At 41.0% G+C, this 19,427-nt stretch overlaps 2 protein-coding genes and 1 long non-coding RNA gene across 7 annotated transcripts in view; 1 reads left to right on the top strand and 2 right to left on the bottom strand.

The window, feature by feature from the left end:
• Window positions 1-61: 61 nt before the first annotated feature.
• Window positions 62-3,488, bottom strand: LOC146686433 (uncharacterized). The gene is made up of 2 exons (XR_014916941.1): window positions 3,231-3,488; window positions 62-3,152 (listed from the first exon to the last, which is right to left on the bottom strand). It is a non-coding gene; the product is annotated as an uncharacterized LOC146686433 (long non-coding RNA).
• Window positions 3,489-4,037: 549 nt separating this feature from the next.
• On the top strand, window positions 4,038-11,246 carry slc25a29l (solute carrier family 25 member 29-like). 5 transcript variants are annotated; one of them, XM_085442118.1, is made up of 4 exons: window positions 4,038-4,523; window positions 6,114-6,157; window positions 7,171-7,254; window positions 7,830-11,246. In XM_085442118.1, the coding sequence occupies exons 1-4, from the start codon at window positions 4,490-4,492 to the stop codon at window positions 8,598-8,600; spliced, it is 933 nt and encodes a 310-aa protein (XP_085298244.1). In that variant the 5' UTR covers window positions 4,038-4,489; the 3' UTR covers window positions 8,601-11,246. The 5 variants fall into 5 exon arrangements, with proteins under 5 accessions (XP_085298244.1, XP_085298246.1, XP_085298245.1 ...); XM_085442120.1 differs by having other exon boundaries at window positions 4,494-4,523; window positions 6,114-6,886; XM_085442122.1 differs by lacking the exon at window positions 4,038-4,523 and adding an exon at window positions 6,843-6,886 and having other exon boundaries at window positions 6,115-6,157.
• A 275-nt stretch (window positions 11,247-11,521) lies between these two features.
• Window positions 11,522-19,427, bottom strand: part of fancm (FA complementation group M) — a 44,978-nt gene continuing 37,072 nt past the window's right edge. Inside the window, exons 14-24 of the mRNA XM_085442117.1 lie at window positions 17,245-19,105; window positions 17,057-17,157; window positions 16,291-16,359; window positions 16,002-16,103; window positions 14,391-14,556; window positions 14,179-14,285; window positions 13,596-14,065; window positions 13,365-13,458; window positions 12,729-13,077; window positions 12,162-12,456; window positions 11,522-12,075 (exon numbers count right to left, since the gene is read on the bottom strand). Of these exons, the coding sequence (XP_085298243.1) occupies window positions 11,949-12,075; window positions 12,162-12,456; window positions 12,729-13,077; window positions 13,365-13,458; window positions 13,596-14,065; window positions 14,179-14,285; window positions 14,391-14,556; window positions 16,002-16,103; window positions 16,291-16,359; window positions 17,057-17,157; window positions 17,245-19,105 (3,741 nt within the window). The 3' untranslated portion in view covers window positions 11,522-11,948. The remainder of the gene's footprint in view (window positions 12,076-12,161; window positions 12,457-12,728; window positions 13,078-13,364; window positions 13,459-13,595; window positions 14,066-14,178; window positions 14,286-14,390; window positions 14,557-16,001; window positions 16,104-16,290; window positions 16,360-17,056; window positions 17,158-17,244; window positions 19,106-19,427) is intronic.

Genomic DNA, 19,427 nt, shown 5'->3' with positions numbered 1-19,427 from the left:
GTATAAGAACAAAAAAAGAATCCCGCTTTATTTCCATTTGAAGTCTTTTTAATGGGAAAGAAGGACAATTTCTCTTACAGTTTACAACCAAACTGGAAGTGCAAAAAAAGAAAGAAAAATCGTAAATAATAAATATAAATCACTGGAGTGATGAAATGCCTCTCTGTGTCAAACTAAGCATGGCATTGCCTGCACCTTCATGCCAATTCCCAGTTGATTATTGACTTCCAGCAGTACCAAATGTACCCATTTATTTTCACAATGTGTTACAGCTCTCTCAGGACTGGAAGACAATAAAAGCAGAGTACTAACACATCTCTAAAAACCAAACTAATATAATCAGTTAAGATATACATCCACTTTGTCTTTATTTACTTAAAAACAGCCTTCTGAATAATAATTGTAACTGTGTGATTATCAAAAGCAGTTGTGTTGTAACTTGTAATCAGGATCAGCCAGCATGTGAGGTGTATTATAAAAAGTCTGTCTTATAAATACACCTCAGTTTGAACATACATCACATGTAGGATGTCAGTGTCTCAGTCATGAGAACAAAAGCAAATGGTTTGTTGTTATCAGCAAGAGGAACATCAGTCAAGGAAGGTAGAAAATCTTCAGCTTATTCTCACACAAAAAAATTAAACGTCTTAACAACAGCATCTTTTGAAATAATTTTTTATTTGAAAATGTTTTAATTAGAAGTAAAGCCATGATTTTTGCTTTTGTTTACTGAATTACGCTCACTGCCTACTTCATTAGGTAGGCATCTTCGCAATTTCCTATTAACACAAATACCCAATCAGCCAATCGCATGGCAGCAACTCAATTCATTTAGAAATGCATACATGGCCAAGAAGACCTGTTGAAGTTCAAACTAAGCATAACCAAGAGAGGGAAAGGTAATTCAAGTGACTTAGTTGTTGGTGCCAAGTGGGCTGATCTATGTATCTCAGCAACTGTTGATCTGTTGGTATTTTCCCCCACAACTATCCAAGGTTTACTGGGAATTATATCCTGTGTGCCAATGCCTTGTTGATGGAAGAGGTCAAAGGAGAATGGTCAGGCTGCTATGGGTTGATAGGAAGGCAACAGTAATTCAAATAATAACTAGCTACAATCAAGGGATGCAGAATAATATCTCTGAATGCACCAAGCAGACAGGCTACAGCAGCTACAGCATTTGTGTCAAACCAGCAGGAACAGGAAACGGGAAACTGAGGCTACTATTCACACAGGCTTGTATTGGACAATACAAGGCTGGAAAAACATCTGTTTTGAATCTCAATTTCTGCTGTTTCACTCAAATGGTAGATTGAGAACTTGTGAAAGCATGGATTCACCCTGCCTTTTATCAGTGGATCAGGCTGCTAGTTGTGGTGTAATGATGTGGGGGTTCTTTTAATGGCACATTTTGGGCCCTTTAGTACCAGCTAAGCCACAGCCTGCCTGAGTATTGTTACCGTCCATCCCTGAGCCCGTCAGATGTACAGATGCCTGTACCCATCTTCTGATGACTGCTTCCAGCAAGCGAACGTACCATGTCACACATGTCGCAAAGCTTGAATGTGACAAGAAGGTTAGTATTCAAATTGGCTCAGGAGTCGTCAGATCTAAATCGAACAGAGCACTTTTGGGATGTAATGGATTGAGACAGTCGTATCATAGATGTTAAGTGTACCTGATAAAGTGGCTAGTGAGTATACATAATGTACAGTGCTGTGTTTTAAATGTTTCTGTGGTAACGCAGACAAAGTCATTTTCCCCACAATGTCTTAAAACACAAGAGCATTAGCATTTAGTATTACTTACAGAACCACAGATTCATGTAACACGTTTACATACAATAGTAGGAAATGCACGGGAAATTGTTTAAGACTATATGAACACAGGTTACCATAGATAATATAGAAAATAGTGCATTGTATGCCAATCAATCTAATTCAGATTGATTGGTATTTTAAGATAAAATGATGAGTGACGGCCTCTTTTTAAATGTGCAGTGCTTAATGTTAAACGTGGGAATGTGCAAATTAAACTGTAACGGTAATAAAGATAACTAATTTTCATAAAGATGGGCTTAAAAGTAGTAAGGAGAAATCATTATACTGCCATCTACTGCCTGTCTTGAAAGCAAGAGAATATAAAATGTAGTTCTGTTGCTGTCTGCATTTATGTGGAGCTTTATGTATTACTGAAAGAATGCACAAAGCAAAGATGGTATGGTGTATGTATAGATATAATCTTTGTACAAGTGCTCCTGGAAACAAATAGACTCATCTGCCATCTGCATTCTTATCCTGCTGCAGAAACCATACTCATAAGAGAAAACATACTTATGCATGGCAGACCAAAGAGTAAATCAGTGCACCATACCTCCCTGCAGCTCCTCTATAGTCACATGGGTTTTGCTTCTTCATTTTTTTTTCTTGCCCTTGCTGATGGTCTCTCCTCTTCCACAACTCCCCATAAACAGGTGTTAGCCTACTTGCCTACTTACACCAGAATGTCAAATACATGGTCAGCAGTGGTGCTGTCTTACTGTTGGCATGTTCTGCTTCACAATGAGAGCTGCCAGCAGAACGTGCAGTTATATTTAGGGATGGGTATTGATAAGATTTTCACGATTCCGATTCCATTTTCGATTCTGTTTAACGATTCGATTCTTTATCGATTTTTTTTTTTTTTTTAAAGGAGAACACTAAGGTCGATTAGCTTAGAACTTTGTTTTATATCTTCTCTTTGAAAAAGATAGAAATTTAGGAGTAACATGGCCTTACAAACCCAGCAGTGAAATCTTAAGAGATCCACAGCCTATGGCTCTTCAATGGGGTGTCACGGGGTCCCCGGGGGAAAAAAAATTGTAAATGTAAAATAAATATTCTTCTGTAGCAAAAACAAAGTATAACATAAATTATTCTGTAGCAACTACACAAGAATATCCAGTAATGTCCCTGCCTACAATTAAACACATTCACTTACCGAAAATCGGGGACATCTGCTGTGGTAAATAGGTGCAAGCCTTTTACCACAAACTCACTGCTCGGTGACATTCGTCTATCCTGGCCTTAAAGGAGACGCTACCAGTAGACTGCAGCGAGAACTGCCAGCATCTGAGCCAGCCAGACTCTGTCTGTCTCTCTCATCATGGTCACCTAAATGCACAGTAATGGCAGGTTTTGTAATAAGGCAGATCGCGCTAACATAATATGCACTGTTAGTTGATTATTTACCTGCCACATTAACGGGAGAGGACGTGCAAACGTTACCGCTGCTGCTGGGTTGAGATTCACGAGTCCGGAGCGGAATTAAAAACCCGACATTCATTTAAGGTCATCGCGTGTTTTGTGAGCAAATGATTTTGCATATTCGTAGTGTTTCCTCCCTTAAATGAAATATCTACTTTGCAAGTATTGCAAGTTGCCCTGTTGTCTTCCGTTCTCGTAAAGTATAACCAAACTTTTGAGCGTTTGAGCCGCTTAGGTGCCGTGTTTCCTGCCAGGTAAATGACGCTCCGCAACGCGGTGACGTCATTCGGGGCGACTGGAATGGAGGGAGGGAATCGTTTGCAAAAATGTCAAACAATTCCAAGGAATTGAAACAGTGGGAACTGGTTCTCAACAGTTATAGTTATATTACTCATGTCAAGTCAAAGTCAAGTCCCTGTTGCTTATGCAACATTCTGAAAACAACACGGAAATACGTGAAGCATTTTCCAGACATGCACATTGGGCATAAAACACCTGCTTCCAAAAGTCACAAGGCCACACAACGTGACTAAGCAAAAATAAATAAAATCACACTGAAAAATACAATTATGATAAAGCCAAAAATGTTATAAACATAACGTTTAAGCTATAAACCATTACTGGATGATTCATTGTTACGTCAGTCTATATATTCAAACCACATTATAACTACACAAATTGCCACACTGGAAATTCACAAGGCTGATGAGGACCACAGTTGATGTGACGGTAGAGGAAAGATAGCTTCAGACTTTTGGTGTAGGTGATGTGCCCCCTGCAGCAGCCAATGGGCGTGAGGGGCGGACAGTACCAACTAGAGGAGGGCTCTGGGGGAGTTGTCCGCTTCTAAATAATCCGATTGGGCCGTCTTAAAAAGGGCAAACGCTTCTTTTCTACTTTGAAAACCCGCCTTCTGCCGCGGTACAGAAATAGAAAGGTTTGTCTGAAAGAGCACCTCTATAGAGGGAGAGGAAGGGACACCAGTGAGAAGAAAACTGCTTTATTCCAGTTTCGCGTCCGAGCGATTAGCCAGAGACGTTTATCTTCCGTTTGCTGAGCATCAGCAACGTAAAGGAGGCTATTCCCTAGCTAACCAGCCTGGCTGAACACCAAGCCGGGGGGGTCGTAAATAGCCAAGTTTACACAGATACCGAGAAAGCATTTCCCACTTACGCCTCTTTAATTACGTTTATCAGCCCTTAAGTTAGCCTGACACCTTCCAGTCGTTGCATTTTTTTGAGGGAATGGCACTGGACTTCGCTGCTGGATGTGTAGGAGGTGAGTAGCAGCTAGCCACGTTAACAGGTTGACGCTAGCATTAGCATTAGCCACCTTTCTGTTTTTTTCCATCGTCAAAAGCTCAAGCTGTTGTTGCGGTGTAATTTGTGCCGTGCCGTGATTTCTCGATTTACACCCAGCTAGTTTATGTGATAACATTGTAAACCCACATGAATGACAGGTTGAATACTAAAACACTGGAGCTGGGTGCTTTTTAACCCCCCCAGCTCAACGTTATGTTGCAGTGCTAACGTGAAGTTATTCCCAAATCTGCAGCACCCACGTAGAGATTGCTGTTTATAGTCGACATTCATCATATATCTACGTATCAATTAAACTTGCACACGTCCAGGAAACCCCAGAAATGTGAAATGATCGTGATCTCAGCTTTTCTTTAGTGATTATCGGGCAATTTCCCCCAAATATCTGCATTCCTTTCATCATTCCACTAACCCATTCCAAAGTAGGGAGTTACCATGAGGAGAGGCGGCGGTCCGCAGAAAGTTAAGCTCATGCATTCATCTTTGCAAAAGCCCTGTGGGAATTTTGCAAGCTGTTTTGTCAGTGTTCAAGGACAGGACTTCCCAAAGTCTGTTGGATCCCAGGTAGAGTTACTGCACTGTAACTTAGTCTTAGATAACACCTTCATTGAGAGAGTCAGTAGTGCGGTGTAGAATGACTATACTACAGTACTATTAGTACTACTATCTCCCTTGAACGGCTTAACATGTAGCTGATTACAAAATACAAAGGAATGGTACCAGATTTGGACTAACATTAAACTATTTATATAGAATAGTCTGAGAAATTATTTTTTTAAGGGAATAAAAAGTTCAGATATTGCTTTACCAGTGCATTTTAGTTATACATGCAGTATGTAAGTTACTGCAAGAGTAAAATAACGAAGTTGTTTTCTTAACCTTCCCCTAATGGTTTTACATCAGTTTCCCAACCTAGTTGACAACCTTGCATGAACACATGGCAGATTTAAATCACCCCAAGTGTTTTAAGCTGTATGATTTGTTTACAAAGAGGCTTTTTATTTGCATAACATATTTATCTTTAGAAATTCAGTGGTGTTATTTCTGGTGCATTATCCTCATGTTGGTGTGCAGTCTTTGAAAACATCTGATATGAAGACAGTGTTGTATAATGATTTTCTGGCATATTGACACAAGTCAAGGACAGGCCAGTGTTGAGCTTTCGTCAGTGTTAAGCTTTCGTCACTTCGTGCAGTGCAGTGACCAGCTGATGACGGCTCCATCTCATGATGGACAGGTGTCTGTTGCAACTACTGGACCAAAAGCCATCTTCTTTTTCCAAACTCAAGCCATCAGTGCATTTGTACCTTTATAACTCAATTATTATATTGTGGTTCTTTTCTTAAGAGAAGAAGTCCATGGGATATATGATGACCTTGTGTGCACTGAGATTACTTCTGTATGACATGTTTTCCACCCACTGTCTCTGCTCTAACACCACAACCTTTTGCATGCTGTGGTCTGGTGATTATCTCTTGAGTTTTTAATAAGAATAGTTCAGTGAAACAGTCAGTTGTTCATTCCTGTCTTTTTTGTTTTTGTTTTTTAGGTGCTGCTGGTGTTTTGGTTGGGCATCCGTTTGATACTGTAAAGGTGGGTGTCTGCTGCATCCTCTTTGGTGTTTGCTCATTAGTCACAAAAAATAAAACATGCAGTACTTTGCTGACAGCCTTCATTTAAATCCAGATAAGCTGAGAGTACACGATGAGCCCAAGAGAGGAAGGGGATGACTGAGAAAGAAGAATAAATCTTCTGATTAGTTAGAGTTCAGAACAGGACAGTACGTTCACTTCTTTACAGATTTCAATGAAACCGTCATTTATCAAAGGATTTGTAGGGATGGTTAATTAGCTGAATAACTTGTAGTCACATAGCCTATATAATCATCACTATGTACCTGCAGAGTCCCACACGATTTTATATGCATTAAAGTTAGTTGTAATGTTAAGGTTGAAATCAAATTCATTTTTATCACAACTTTTACATGATCTGTGGTTGACGCATAGGATTTATGTGAATGAACCTAAAAACAGTTTTCTTTACTTGATGCCATTCGCATATAAATGTTGCATAGACTGGATTAAGCAGTGGCAAAGTGAGGACGTTTTGACGTGAGACTTGTGTGAATGTGGAGCATCCGCTTTAGAGGCAAGCAGTGAGAGAATGGTTTGGTTATAGTTCTTTTACACCCTTGCTTTCAATGTCATTTCTCCCTGAGCCGGTGTCTGCTTGGGGCTCGGAGGCTGTCTTTAACAGCAACAGTGTCACTGTGTTGTAGATGAGAGAGAGAAATAAACAACCTCTCCACGGAAATGTGACCTAGTAAGTATGGTCCAGGTCTTTCTTTCTCTCACCCACTGTTATGTCTTTGAGATATTAAAATAAAAAGCACCGAAGACATTTTGTTCTTTTTACAGCTTCATACTCGGTTAATGTTTTTCTTATTCTCCCACATGTTGCACCCCCCCTTTATCATCCTTTGTTTTTCTTCCTGTTGACTGCTTGTTTCCCTGAAAACCTGTATTACACAGATCTTGGTTTGTAGTTACTGTGGTCCTCTTTGGCCTTTTTCCAGTTTTTACTCCAATGAGTTCTGTCACCCACAGGTGCGGCTTCAGGTTCAAAATGTGAATAAACCTATGTACCGTGGGACGTTCCACTGCTTCCAATCAATCATACGCCAGGAGTCGGTGAGTTTAAATTTGTTAGCATAGTGCTTGCTTTAAATTAAATAGGTTACATTTAAATACATCCTTGGTGTTAAGCTGGAGTTGTTTATTATCTGGAGAATGTCCTGTGCACTGATTAAAGTGTTTAGTTGCTGTCCCATCTCTCAGTAAAGACATTAGGCAACGTGGGCGAGGTGGGGGGTCTGTTAGCTGGGGTCAATGAGGAGCTTATTCCTGGAGGAGCTAAATAAAGCTTTGGACATCATGCTATTTTTGCTAAGAGGGGGCATGGCCCCTCAGACCTCATGTCTGTTTCTCATGGATGTCCTTTATTCCCCCCCACAGTAATATTCAAACGTAAGGTGGTTTCTCAGCTGTTTATGTACTTGTAAAATAAATGATGAGGATGTATTTGAGAAGTAGGTTTATTGGCAAAAGGAGATTATTAGACGATACGCAACCCATAATTATTTGCTTTAGCCATATTAGTAATCCATTGCTGATAACATCTGGAAAAAAGTGCACTGCTTCCTATAGCCTCCTTACTTTCTTGTTTTTATAGTGTTGATCTGACTCAGTAACATCTGTGTTTGCAGATGCTGGGTCTGTACAAAGGTATTGGCTCTCCAATGATGGGTTTGACCTTCATCAATGCTATAGTTTTTGGTGTCCAGGGAAACACAATGCGCATGCTTGGCCGTGATACACCTCTCAACCAGTTCTTGGCTGGAGCCTCTGCTGGAGCCATCCAGTGTGTCATTTGCTGTCCAATGGAGCTGGCCAAGACACGTATGCAAATGCAAGGAACTGGAGAGAAGAAGTCTAAGAGGAAAATGTACAAGAACTCCTTGGACTGTCTGGTGAGAATCTACAATAAGGAGGGGATCAGAGGGATCAATCGTGGTATGGTTACCACCCTGGTGCGCGAGACGCCGGGTTTTGGCGTGTACTTCCTTGCGTATGATGTGCTGACACGCTCCCTGGGTTGTGAGCCAGAAGACCCCTACATGATCCCCAAGCTGCTGTTTGCTGGTGGCATGTCAGGCATAGCTTCCTGGCTGTCCACCTATCCCGTGGATGTGATCAAGTCACGTCTGCAAGCGGATGGGGTCGGCGGCGTTTACCAGTATAATGGTATCATGGACTGTGTCAGGCAGAGCATACAAAAGGAGGGGTGGAGAGTGTTCACTCGTGGACTTACGTCCACTTTGCTCCGTGCATTCCCAGTGAATGCCACCACATTTGCCACTGTGACTTTGTTCTTAATGTACATGCGCGAGGGTGGAGAGTGTAGCATTCCAGACTCTGAGCCGCCGTCTGTCCAACTGCAGCCTCTGCAAACGCAGACACAGCCGACCAGCATGTAAGCTGGCGTGCAACAGTGAGTGTTGTTAATTTTTAAGCAAACCTATCTGTAGACAGTTTGTACACAGGTCAAGGATCTGTTAATTAGTGTCCACAATCACAGAGGAGAGCTATGTTTTGGGTAAGCATCTGTCCATAAAGCTTAAACCAAGTGGTCTCACATAGTATTTAAATAATATATATTTTAAGAGAAAATCTGCAATTGTAAATATGTTCTCTTTGCTTTTGTACATATTTTGCTTTTTTAAGCAAATTGAAATAAACTTGACAGTTACAAGAGTTACTGTAACATACAGTGACTGTTACAGATGTCCCGAAAATGTTGAACACGTTGATCCTAATGATGCCGTTTTCATCCTATAATATTACACAAGCCTAAACACACAGCACGGCGTTTGGTATATTTGTGAATCGGTGCTGTTTATACTGTTACTTTCTACCATTAGTTAAATGAAGATGATTTTTAGGGTAATTTTTAATAGTCAAAAATTATCCTGTTTAGCATCACGTGAACACTGTTTTGTAGCATCTTGTGTAAACTGTTACAAGCAAATTTTCATGTTCATTAATGCTTCATGTAGCTTGAACTGGATTAGGCAGAAATTTTAAAAGGTAAATAAAATAAAAAGTCACAACGCACTTTTTTTTTTTAACCTGAAGATCTCCCCTCTCTGCCCAAAGTCACTAGACAAACATTGGCTTGCACACATGCCTTGAAATGTGCACATAAGACGAGCTGTGATTTCGGGCTCTAGCTACTACGACTACTGAGCCACTGATAATCGCTAACAGAGGGTTAAACTGTCGCTTGTACTGAATGACCATTGCTGTATTGTTCAGCCAAGAAAAATAAAACTAGGTTTAAAGGCCAGTCGCTTTTCTTTCCAGGAAAGAGGGTAAAATTTTAGAAGCGATTGTCTACATTGCTGCTGCGGATCAGACTTGTGACTTCTTAACATCCCCATATACCCAGAAGTAGCCACCGCAATCATGTGTTGGAAGAGTAAAGGGAGGATCAGAACAAAATTCATCAGTCCTCCGCTGGAAACTGGGGGAGAAAGGTGTCTTGATTGTCTTGACGTTTTTCATTTCAGTCAGACTTTTCACCATCATAATCTCAGCACTGAAAAGATGCAATTAGCTAAAGTCTCTGATGCTAGATTTTGTTTTGTTTTTTTTGGCAGAAAATTGAAATTTTTGAACAATGGAGTGTTGAACCTTCTGGTGAAATTTAAAAAAAAAAAATACTGATTTGGCTGTATGATACACTTGGCTTAAAAAAACAAAACAAACTTTAACCCTTTAAAGCCCTATGATGCCAAAAAAATTCTGCCTACACCAGCTTTACCTCCCTCGTAGCTGAGTTAATTCTGGCTGCTGTATAAAGTTTCAAGTTTGCAGTTACCACAAACTTTTTATACCACTTCTTAGACTGTATATCTGTACAGAGAGAAAGTTTGTAATGAAAAATATTGGAGGCTCTGATGGTGGTCTGTTGCAGTACGACATAATTTTTGATGGTCAGAAAAAATAACAGTGTAATATTTTCTTTGTTTGAGGCGGTCATTGTAAAACCAAATCAGATGCAATGTAATCATGTTGTGGACACTGTAGTGTGTCCAAAGAAAGCACCTTACGGTATGACATTAAGCATGTGTATGGTTAAAAATACATTTTGGCAATCACAATTCCTCCCAATGGATTTTACAATTTTACAAAGGGAAGATTCTCTTGCAGTTTGCCAAGACCAGTCAAGTACACTAATTTCTGCCACCTAGAGGCAGAGAAGGTAATGGCTCCTGTATTTTTAACCTTTGTATATTAACTTAAAAAAAGTCTGTTTTTTCTGCATAGTTAACAATTGACATTCTTCAGCATTAAAATGAGCATTATACCCAGCCAGCCTGCAGCAAGTGCATTCACGAACACCTCTATATTAGGGGCAGGGATAGCTCAGTAGGTAAAGTGGTCACCCCATGATCGGAAGGTCGGCGGTTCGAATCCACTTAACGGCTACCCTGAGGTACCCCTGAGCAAGGTACCGTCCCTACACACTGCTCCCCGGGCGCCTGCTTAGTGGGCTGCCCACTGCTTCACTGAGTGAATGGGTCAAATGCAGAGAAAAAACAAGTAATTTCCCCATGGGGATCAATAAAGTATCCATTATTATTATTATTATTATATTAAATATTCACAAGAAAGGTGTCCTAAATACAGAAGCCATTACTTTCCCTTAATGTAAATGATCTACATCTTCACAGCTCACTGACCTCCAGGTGTAGCTTAGCCCGCAGTGCCGGCTTAGATGTGGAGGTCTTGAAAACTGCTTTGGATTTGTCCAAAGAGAATGTATATATTGAATGTGGCAGTTTTCTTTGTCTTTTTCTTGTTTTGTTTTGGCTTTGTGAGAACTCTAGACTTCAGATTTTACTTTAATGCATTCATGTGTTGTTACCGCTTTTTGCCTGTGGGTTTATCTTTATTGGCAAGTAATTCCTGATATCTCTGTAAAAGAAAATGCTGCTGTAAATATCTGATGTTGCTATTGTTTGTACTGTTAACAACTTGTACAATACCTTTCACCAAAGTAGAACATGTCATTTAAAACCCCAAAGGAGAACAGTGAAATAAAACACTTTACTTTTTTCTTTTTCTTTTTTTTTTTTTGGCTGGGCATTTTTAAGTTTGAACATTTGGAAACCCTACAAATTATTAGGCTTCTAGCAAACCCCCCAAAATAAAGTTTTAAGTGAATGAAAGAATGAGCTGTCTCAATTCAGTTAAAAAAAAAAAAGTGATGTAATAAACATCACATTTTTTTGCTTTCGTGGTCTGTTAGAAAGAAACGGGCTGACCTCTAGAGGAAGTAAGCTGATATCAAAGAAGCTCAATGTGGGTATTGGAAAAGATTTCCTTCTCAAAATGTGGCACAAAACTACTTTAATAAACACATAAAATATAGTTTATTAAAGAAAACAAACATCCATTATTATGTTATTCAAGTTTCAATTATTGAATTCTTACCAATGCTGCTTAATACTACCTTACAGGTCAACTGTACACTTTGAAGAAACCCAATGTGTTCTTTAACATAAATATAAAGTTGAGTGTTGTGCCCCTTCAACTTGATGTGCAAAAAGGATGAACCTAGATCCTGAAGCTCTTCTCTCATTGAGAGATCATATTAAATGCAGTCAACGTATTATTCTAACTGCTGTCTTCCTGAGACAAAGACAGAAAGAAGCAGAAGAATGTATGAAGTGAAAAAAATACACATAAGAATAAATGAAAAAAAAAAAAAGATGTATTTCAGTTTATAGAGTCCCAGCAGTGTTTTTTCCAGCAGCATGCTAGCTGTTCTTTCCTGATTTTGACATATTCATGAGGAAGGAGTCACAGGAGTAGCGCAGGAACCGATAGATCTCCTCTGCTTTGGGTCGACTCATACACCCTCCCTTCTGTATGGCTTCTATCGGGCTGCAGGGAGGAAGCAGGTAAAGAAGAGATGACGTACTGAAGAAGAAGAAAGTATTCATAATTCGATACAACACAACGTCCATCACCTGTTTATTAGCTGGGCGATCGATGTGAAGTTGTGGCTCATGTTGAGAGCTTGAACATAGTTAACTGAAGGCAAGCTCAAGTACAGCTGCAGTGCTTGCTGCCTATGCTGCCCTTTGACTTCCACTGGTATGCCGATGCCGTGACCCTTGCGGTGCTCCAGACGTGCCACATCTGCCAGCAGCCCGGCACTCTCTTCAGCACCGTCGCTCCAGAGCGGGCGGACCCCTAATCGCACTAGCGCCGCCAAAGTGCTGTCAAAGTAGCGAGTTCGCTGAAAGGGACGAGATGCCTCACCTGGGACAGTGACAGTTAACATAAAGATCAGAAAGACATTGTCTCATGCAGCAATCATTCAGTCTAATCCTCTGTTAATTCAGTGAATTTGTGGAAAACGCTGCTAAATTCTGTCCATTTAAACCAAATGCACTCCCAATTTGGCAACCTATTTGATGTGTGCCATGCAGATGCTGTTTCAACCCTCCAGCATGCCTACATCCACTCATAGGCTCCAGTGAATATTCTTATTTACAATTACAAAGAAAATGAGCCATACTTTGAAAACGTACCGGTCTTGGTTCGGTCTTTTTCCACTATGATGCACACGTGCTCAAACAACCCCTGCAAGCTGTTCACTCTTTCCGCCAGTCGCTTCCGGTTCTGTGCTGCAGCCAGATCTGATTGGCTCTGCCTTTCCACCGCCATGCGGTTGCTGACAATGAAGTAGCTGCTGTCCAAAGAGCAGACGTGGACGGTGGCTGCGTGTCGCTGACGCAGGCTGGTCAGCAACTCCACCCCGCTACTGATGCAGCGACTGTCCACCAGGATGCAAACAGACCCAGATGGAGCGGAGGTTTCACTCACTATCAAATTCTCAGCTGTGATCTTTTGAGGAGCCAATGGAGTGGCTGGGACTGCCTGTGGAAATGAAAGGAAAAACACCTTATACTTGATTTAAACCTGTGGTGATAACAGGTTAAATAACTCAATATAATATGCTCCTTGGTCCCAGAAAAAAAACCAGTTACACAATTTTTTTTTTTTTATGTTTATCTTCTGTCTCTCATAGTAGACATGGAGTCTTGTTTGATAACAGAAAATATGATGTAATGTAGTGATATTGTTTCTATTTTTGTGTGGATTTTTGGTATTAATATTACCAGAAACAGTTAGGAATGTGTACGTCTCTTCTTGTCTGCTTATACCTGCGATTGCTTCTTTGAGGAAACTTGCAGGTGTGACTCCACAAAGTCTAGCTCGTCAGAGAGGAGATGCTGATTTTCTATCCTCTGGCGACACCTTCAGGAGAGAGAAAGAAAGACAATCTCAGAATTGTTACTAAGTACACTCTCATCCTTCCATTCTCTTCTGCTTATACAAATTCACATCCATGAGGAGGATGGCACTCACTCTTTATTACTTTATTATAACTTCACCTCTCATTTTGCTGTTCTTCACTCACAGAGCTCCTTTGTGCTTTGCTCAACAGTGAGACCTTAGAAGATAACGACACAGCTTTCTTTCCTTCTTTCCCACAAGGCTCTGGTGGTACCATCTTTGGCAATGAAGGCAACACACCATCTCCTGCTTTGAGAGCCCTCTCTTTACTTGCTTCATCTATCTCCTCCTCACTGGAATCATTCATTTGTATGACCCGGGTGCGTTTAGTTTTCATCTCGGCTCTCTGTTCTGGTGGAGGCTGAGCTCTGGTTTTTGTGCTGCCTCTTGCTCTGGCGTTGTGCAGGAAAACGCGGCGCCTGGTGGGATACTGCTTTCTCCCGTTCACAAACGAGTCCTCGGGCAGAAGGTCAACATTTTCAGCATCTTCCTCACTGGTGCCCACCAACTCCACATCACTGCCCACTACAAAGCTGTCCTCTTCATACGTCTCATCCATCTCAGGCACCTGTTTCCACACATTAAGAATGTGGCATCCTTAATTAGACTACCAATCATCAAATCCACTTAGTATTTTGTTGCTTTGTGTATCTTTTAAAATGTATTTATTTGTTAGTATACCTGGGAAAAGATGTCCATGTTGTGGTGTCTTCTGTTGGAAATTTTGAATTTGCCCTGGACTGCAGGGCTTCTCACTGACTTCAGGTACACTCCATGCATCTCTGAGTCTGACAAAGAGGAGAACAGACAGAGAGCCAAAATGCATGACTCACTCAGCCTCCTATCACACTGAGAAGCTCAGAAGGAGAGAATAAAAGAAAAATGTGTTGTACCATTCAGGCCCTGAGAGAATTGTGTATTGTCGACCACAAAACCGTTGAGAGACTGATTCTGTTCTTCTCCATCCTCCTCATCAGACGAGACCTCTACACCTTCCTCGACCTCTGACAGCTGTGCTTCTTCATCCAAAAACTGACGCCCTTTTCGGCATTTGCCGCGCTGACAGAGGAAGGATGGAAAATGTCAGGGATGACGGATGCTGAAGGTGCCAGTCGCAGATTTGTAATGACTTGACTTTTTTATGAAAGGAAAAATGGATCATGATGTCATGTAACGATCTTTAAAAAGAGACAGCGGTATGTTTTTGTCATATAATTGAGCTTTTTAAAAATTTTGGATGTAGTGTAACCATTAAAATGAAAACACTGAACACTAATAAACTAATTAAAAATGTGAATTTTGAGCTTCCTTTAATTTCGCAGAGGTTTATTGTTAGTTTCAGCTCACTCATCACTCTCAGCTCTAAGACCCTCTAAGCTTTAAAACCTCAGCACCAAACTACAGACAGGCACATGCAGAGGTAAGAATGGCAGAACACCTAAAGACCCACATATCTACCTAAGGAGCTGGTAGTGAACCGTAGAAATGATGATGAGTGTACACTACTGTGCTCATTTCATTATATTTGCTACGGAAATGGGAAACAGTTGCAGTAAACACACGGAAATGCAGTATATAAGGCTAAAACAGAGTTTGTACAATTCTAATGAGGTTGATTGTCCATATTTGGTGTGACCACCTTTTTCTTCAACACAGCCTAAACTCTGTTGGCAAGTTTTTTGATAATTTCTTTAAGTAGTCTTCAGGAATAGCTCTCCAGGCTTCTTGAACGACATTCAAACTCTTCTTTAGGTGTTGGCTGTCGTCTGCTCTGTTAAGATGATCCCACACTGCTTCAATAATTTTGAAGTTCAGGCTCTGGGAGGGCTGCAGATGGCTGCAGACCACCACTGCTGTACCTGTCTTCTGTTCTCCTAAGTACATATAAATGATTTGATCCAAAATTTTAAATTTGGATCCAATACTTCAAAAGGCCCATTGCCACTAATTTTCAGTCCAATTCCTGTGTAATTTGGCCACTTTCCTCCAATTTTTTAAGGAAACACTGCACACCATGCCAAGATATGCTAAGTTCCCAGCTAAAAGCTCCTTAGGAATCAACTGGTTGGTGCAGAAATACTATTTCATAACTGTCAACTAAAGAATTAAGGAACACATTATCTGTTTTGTCATAGGCTGCTAGTAACAAAAAGCCTAAAGACAAAAAAAATCCTCTGAAAATGGTCAGGTAAAAGCTGTAGACTGAAAATTAGTGAAAAATAGCCTTTTAAGACCATCGCAAAGTCTGGAGAACTGTTGCTCAAGACCATCCGTCCATCCATGAATGGTTTTCTGGGGAAAAAGGCAGGGTACAGTTCACCACTGTCCAGAGCTGAGATGGATGGATGAAGACTTTTCCATAACACTGCAGTCATTTCAAAATGGCATTCCCCACTCACATTAGAAACCTAAATACAAGCCATGTTTATATTGTGTTTACAGTTACATGAAAACAGGGATCTCAGATCACAGCATCCGGCTGAGCCATCTGTTGCTGTACAAACCTTGGCTTTCCTTTCAGCTCTCTGCACTGTGGCTCTGCACACGGAAACAGATTCATTCTGGAAATCATCATCAGAAACAGATTCGCCTCCCGTTTCATCAGACTGGAACACAGAGAACAAATTGGTGAAATACTGAAAACTGTTAGTAGTTTGTGACATGTTATTAGATAATGAGCACTTGTAGAAACATCTTAAGTGATATATGGAGCACGAGTAATTAAATCACATCATCTGTGTTGAACAGATTGAACCATGTGCTACGCATTACTGTTAGTCATGAAGAGCTTACAGTATTGAGTGGAGCAGCATGTTTTCTTTTCACTACCACTGGGGAGTCCACATCACTGTTGATCTTAGACTAGGAAAGACAAGACATGCTACATGTTAGATACAGCATAGAGCAATCTCCCCCTGATTACAAGCTGAATATCTTAAGCCTGGAAATGAATGACAGAAGCAAACTGTCTGAATCAGATACCTCCTCATATCTCTTTTTTTGTCATATATGCCTTGTTTATTGCAAAGTGAGCAGCAACTGTTTGTTTACTACTGGTTAAAACTCTGTAAAGGGGGCTTAAAATGCTTCTCCTTATCTTTTGTATTAGTTATACTTCAATAATATTGGATGTTCATATTAAACAAGGCCAAAGTGTCAAACAATCTGAGGCCACTGAACCTCCATCGACATGCTGTTCAGATTTTGTTTGTGATCTGCAGCCAATCAGAAAAAAGCTGTCCTAAAGGGGCGAAGGGAGCAAAAACTGTTTGTGACATACAGTTGGTGAACTTAGATGTTTCACCCACTGTCCAAGCACAAGATTAAATAAGGATTGTTCATGAATCGCGCAGTGCTCTAGGTCAGTATATGAACTTTGTAGCTGGAGCATAAAAGCTCCCCATTTATACAAAAATGTAGCTAGACTAAAAACAAAATTGCTCCACTGTTGTGTATGTAAATGTTTTCCTGTTTAAAACAATACCTCTGCTCCTGAAATGTATGGCATTTTAAAAATTAAAAGATCATCAGATTCCCAAAATATTCAGCACTTTCTCACCACTTCGGGGGATGATAAGGGGTTGACTTTGTTCGGATGTCTTCTTTTATGAAGCACAACTTCATCCTCGCTGTCACTGTTGCCCTCCACTAAGTAAGAAGCTGAGAGAAACAAGCAGGTAGACACAAATACGATTGGGAACCAACTTAAAATAAAAATGCTGTTTCTTTCTTTGAGATTAAACAAACCTGCATGAGGAGAAGAGCCAGAAACATGGTACGAGCCGTTTTCCTCATTAGGCCCTCTCTCTGCTACAGTGATGCCAAATTGTGCTCGTCTGCGTTTCAAGCTGGAGGGCAGACCGGGCATTAGGGTTCGCTTTGCTCCCGGGGACATGATCGGAGACGGGAGTGCACCACTTTTAGACATCCTACATTCTGACAGTGTTTGTGGTGTGGAATGCTTGGATTCGCTGCAGACTGGAGGTATTCTCTGTTTAGCAAAGCTGTTACAGGGAGTAGAAGAGTTAGAGACAGCTGCCGAAAGTGTGGTGGAGTCAATCTGCTTTTTAGGCTGTGAAGACCCAGGCATACAAGGGGCAGGCATGCCCACTGCTTCATCTTCTTCCTCTGAGTCTTCCAGTGAATAGCCAAGCTCAAAATTGACTGAAAAGAAGTCATGCATGCTGTTAAATGACTCAGGAGATTTAAAATGGGGTGTGACTGCACTGCCCATAACTGAATTATCTGCTACAGTTTTAGTTTGTGCTGGTGTGTGCATATTAAGTTCTGTCACTGTAGTGTTATGGTTGTTTGTGTTCTGGATTATCAGCTTGGCATTTACATTATGAGTCAAACCTTCGCTGAATGCCACTCCTTTTGATTCCACTGTCCTCAATCTGTGGGTACCATCCGCTGACTGTGTAGTGTTACATGGGTTAATTGGGGTATGTACGTGCACTGTTTCAGACTTCTTCGCCGTCGGGGATGTCGCGGGTGTGATGCCATCCAAAGGAGTGGGGATATCAGGAATGGTCATCTGCAGGAAGGCTTCATCATCCTCGAACAGATCGATGCTCTCATCCATCTCCGAGCTGCACTCTGAGGCTTTATCGTCTTTCAAAACACCATCTGTCAAGTGTGGTATTTCTTCATCCCTCACATCATCCCAGCTCTGTTTTTCCTCACTTACATCATCAGCTTCTACATGAACCTGATCCTCCCTGAAGCCATTGTACTTTTCATCATCATCTGACTCCTTGCTGTCATCCCTGATATCATTAATATCGTTTACGTCCTCCCCAAAAACCTCATCCCAAGTTGGGCTGTTGGCTGCTACACTGACAGGGTGCTTCTCCTGATTGGGAAAGTCAGGAGAGATTTTACCACAGTCTTTACCATTTGGAAGCTCATCTGGAGGCTTCTCAACTTCTCTCATTATCATCTTATCATCATCATCGTCATCGTCCACATCCAAGGTAAAGCTGACAAGGAAGGGCTGAGGAGGCTGTTGAGGAGAAGGACAAAGTGATGGAGGGGGCTCTAAGTCATCCACGAGTGATGGTGGAGATCGGGACAGGAGTTCTGCCACACTGGCGAGGATGACCTTCAGACTCTCATCTCTCCCTGGGAGGAGCTTATCACAGCAGGGCAGTGGGGCTGCATCCCATTTAGGAAGGTAGAACATTGCCTGAAGCTGAACATCTTCATCTTCATCACTTTTAGCAGGAAGCTGTGACAGATTGTCTAAATTCACAGGTTCTCCATCTGCTTTGATAAGGTCCTCAGTGACAGTTTCACATTTATCAATATCAGCCTCGAGTTTTAAGCGGTCTGTGCTGTCATCATAAGGTATCTCATTATTATCTTCAGCAGGAGGCCTTTGTTTCATCACGGCCAATGTGGTTAATAACCCAGCTGTTCGTGTATCGCTCCCCTCAAATTCCTCATCGATATATTCCAGTTCAGACCAAGAGGAATGGGATGATTTAGGTTTGTCGTTGGCGGTTTTGGTGCAGGTCTTTGTGCCCTTCTGCTTTTTCTGTCTGCTTTTCACAGTGTCCTCTTTGTGGAGGTAAGGAAGAAGTTCCCGTTCATAACAACATTCCCCCTGAACACAAACACACACAAATAAAAAGTTGAATAAGAAGCAATCTCGCTCCATGAAAACTAAAGACAGAGATCTAATTGGTTTTTTTGGACCTGCTTGCACTTTTACACTGATGCTGCTTCAAAAAGTAAACAGCATTTAATCAGGAAGTGCCCTACCAAGAGATGTACAGGTCTAAAAAGTCCAATGTAACTTTTGAGATAAAAAACAAAAACAAACAACAATAAGAATAATAATTTTTAAGGACACTACTCAAAATAATTCAAAGAAAATTAAACCCCCCAAATCCCATTTTTCATCTTTTCCTTAAGCACAAGTACAC

This window comes from Copadichromis virginalis, linkage group LG19, assembly GCF_057382275.1.
Source record: "Copadichromis virginalis isolate Kocher_CV1m ecotype Utaka linkage group LG19, C_Virginalis_male_GT1.1, whole genome shotgun sequence".
Taxonomy (NCBI): domain Eukaryota; kingdom Metazoa; phylum Chordata; class Actinopteri; order Cichliformes; family Cichlidae; genus Copadichromis; species Copadichromis virginalis.
Note: the sequence above shows the minus strand (reverse complement) of the source record. Positions and strands in the feature narration are given on the sequence as shown.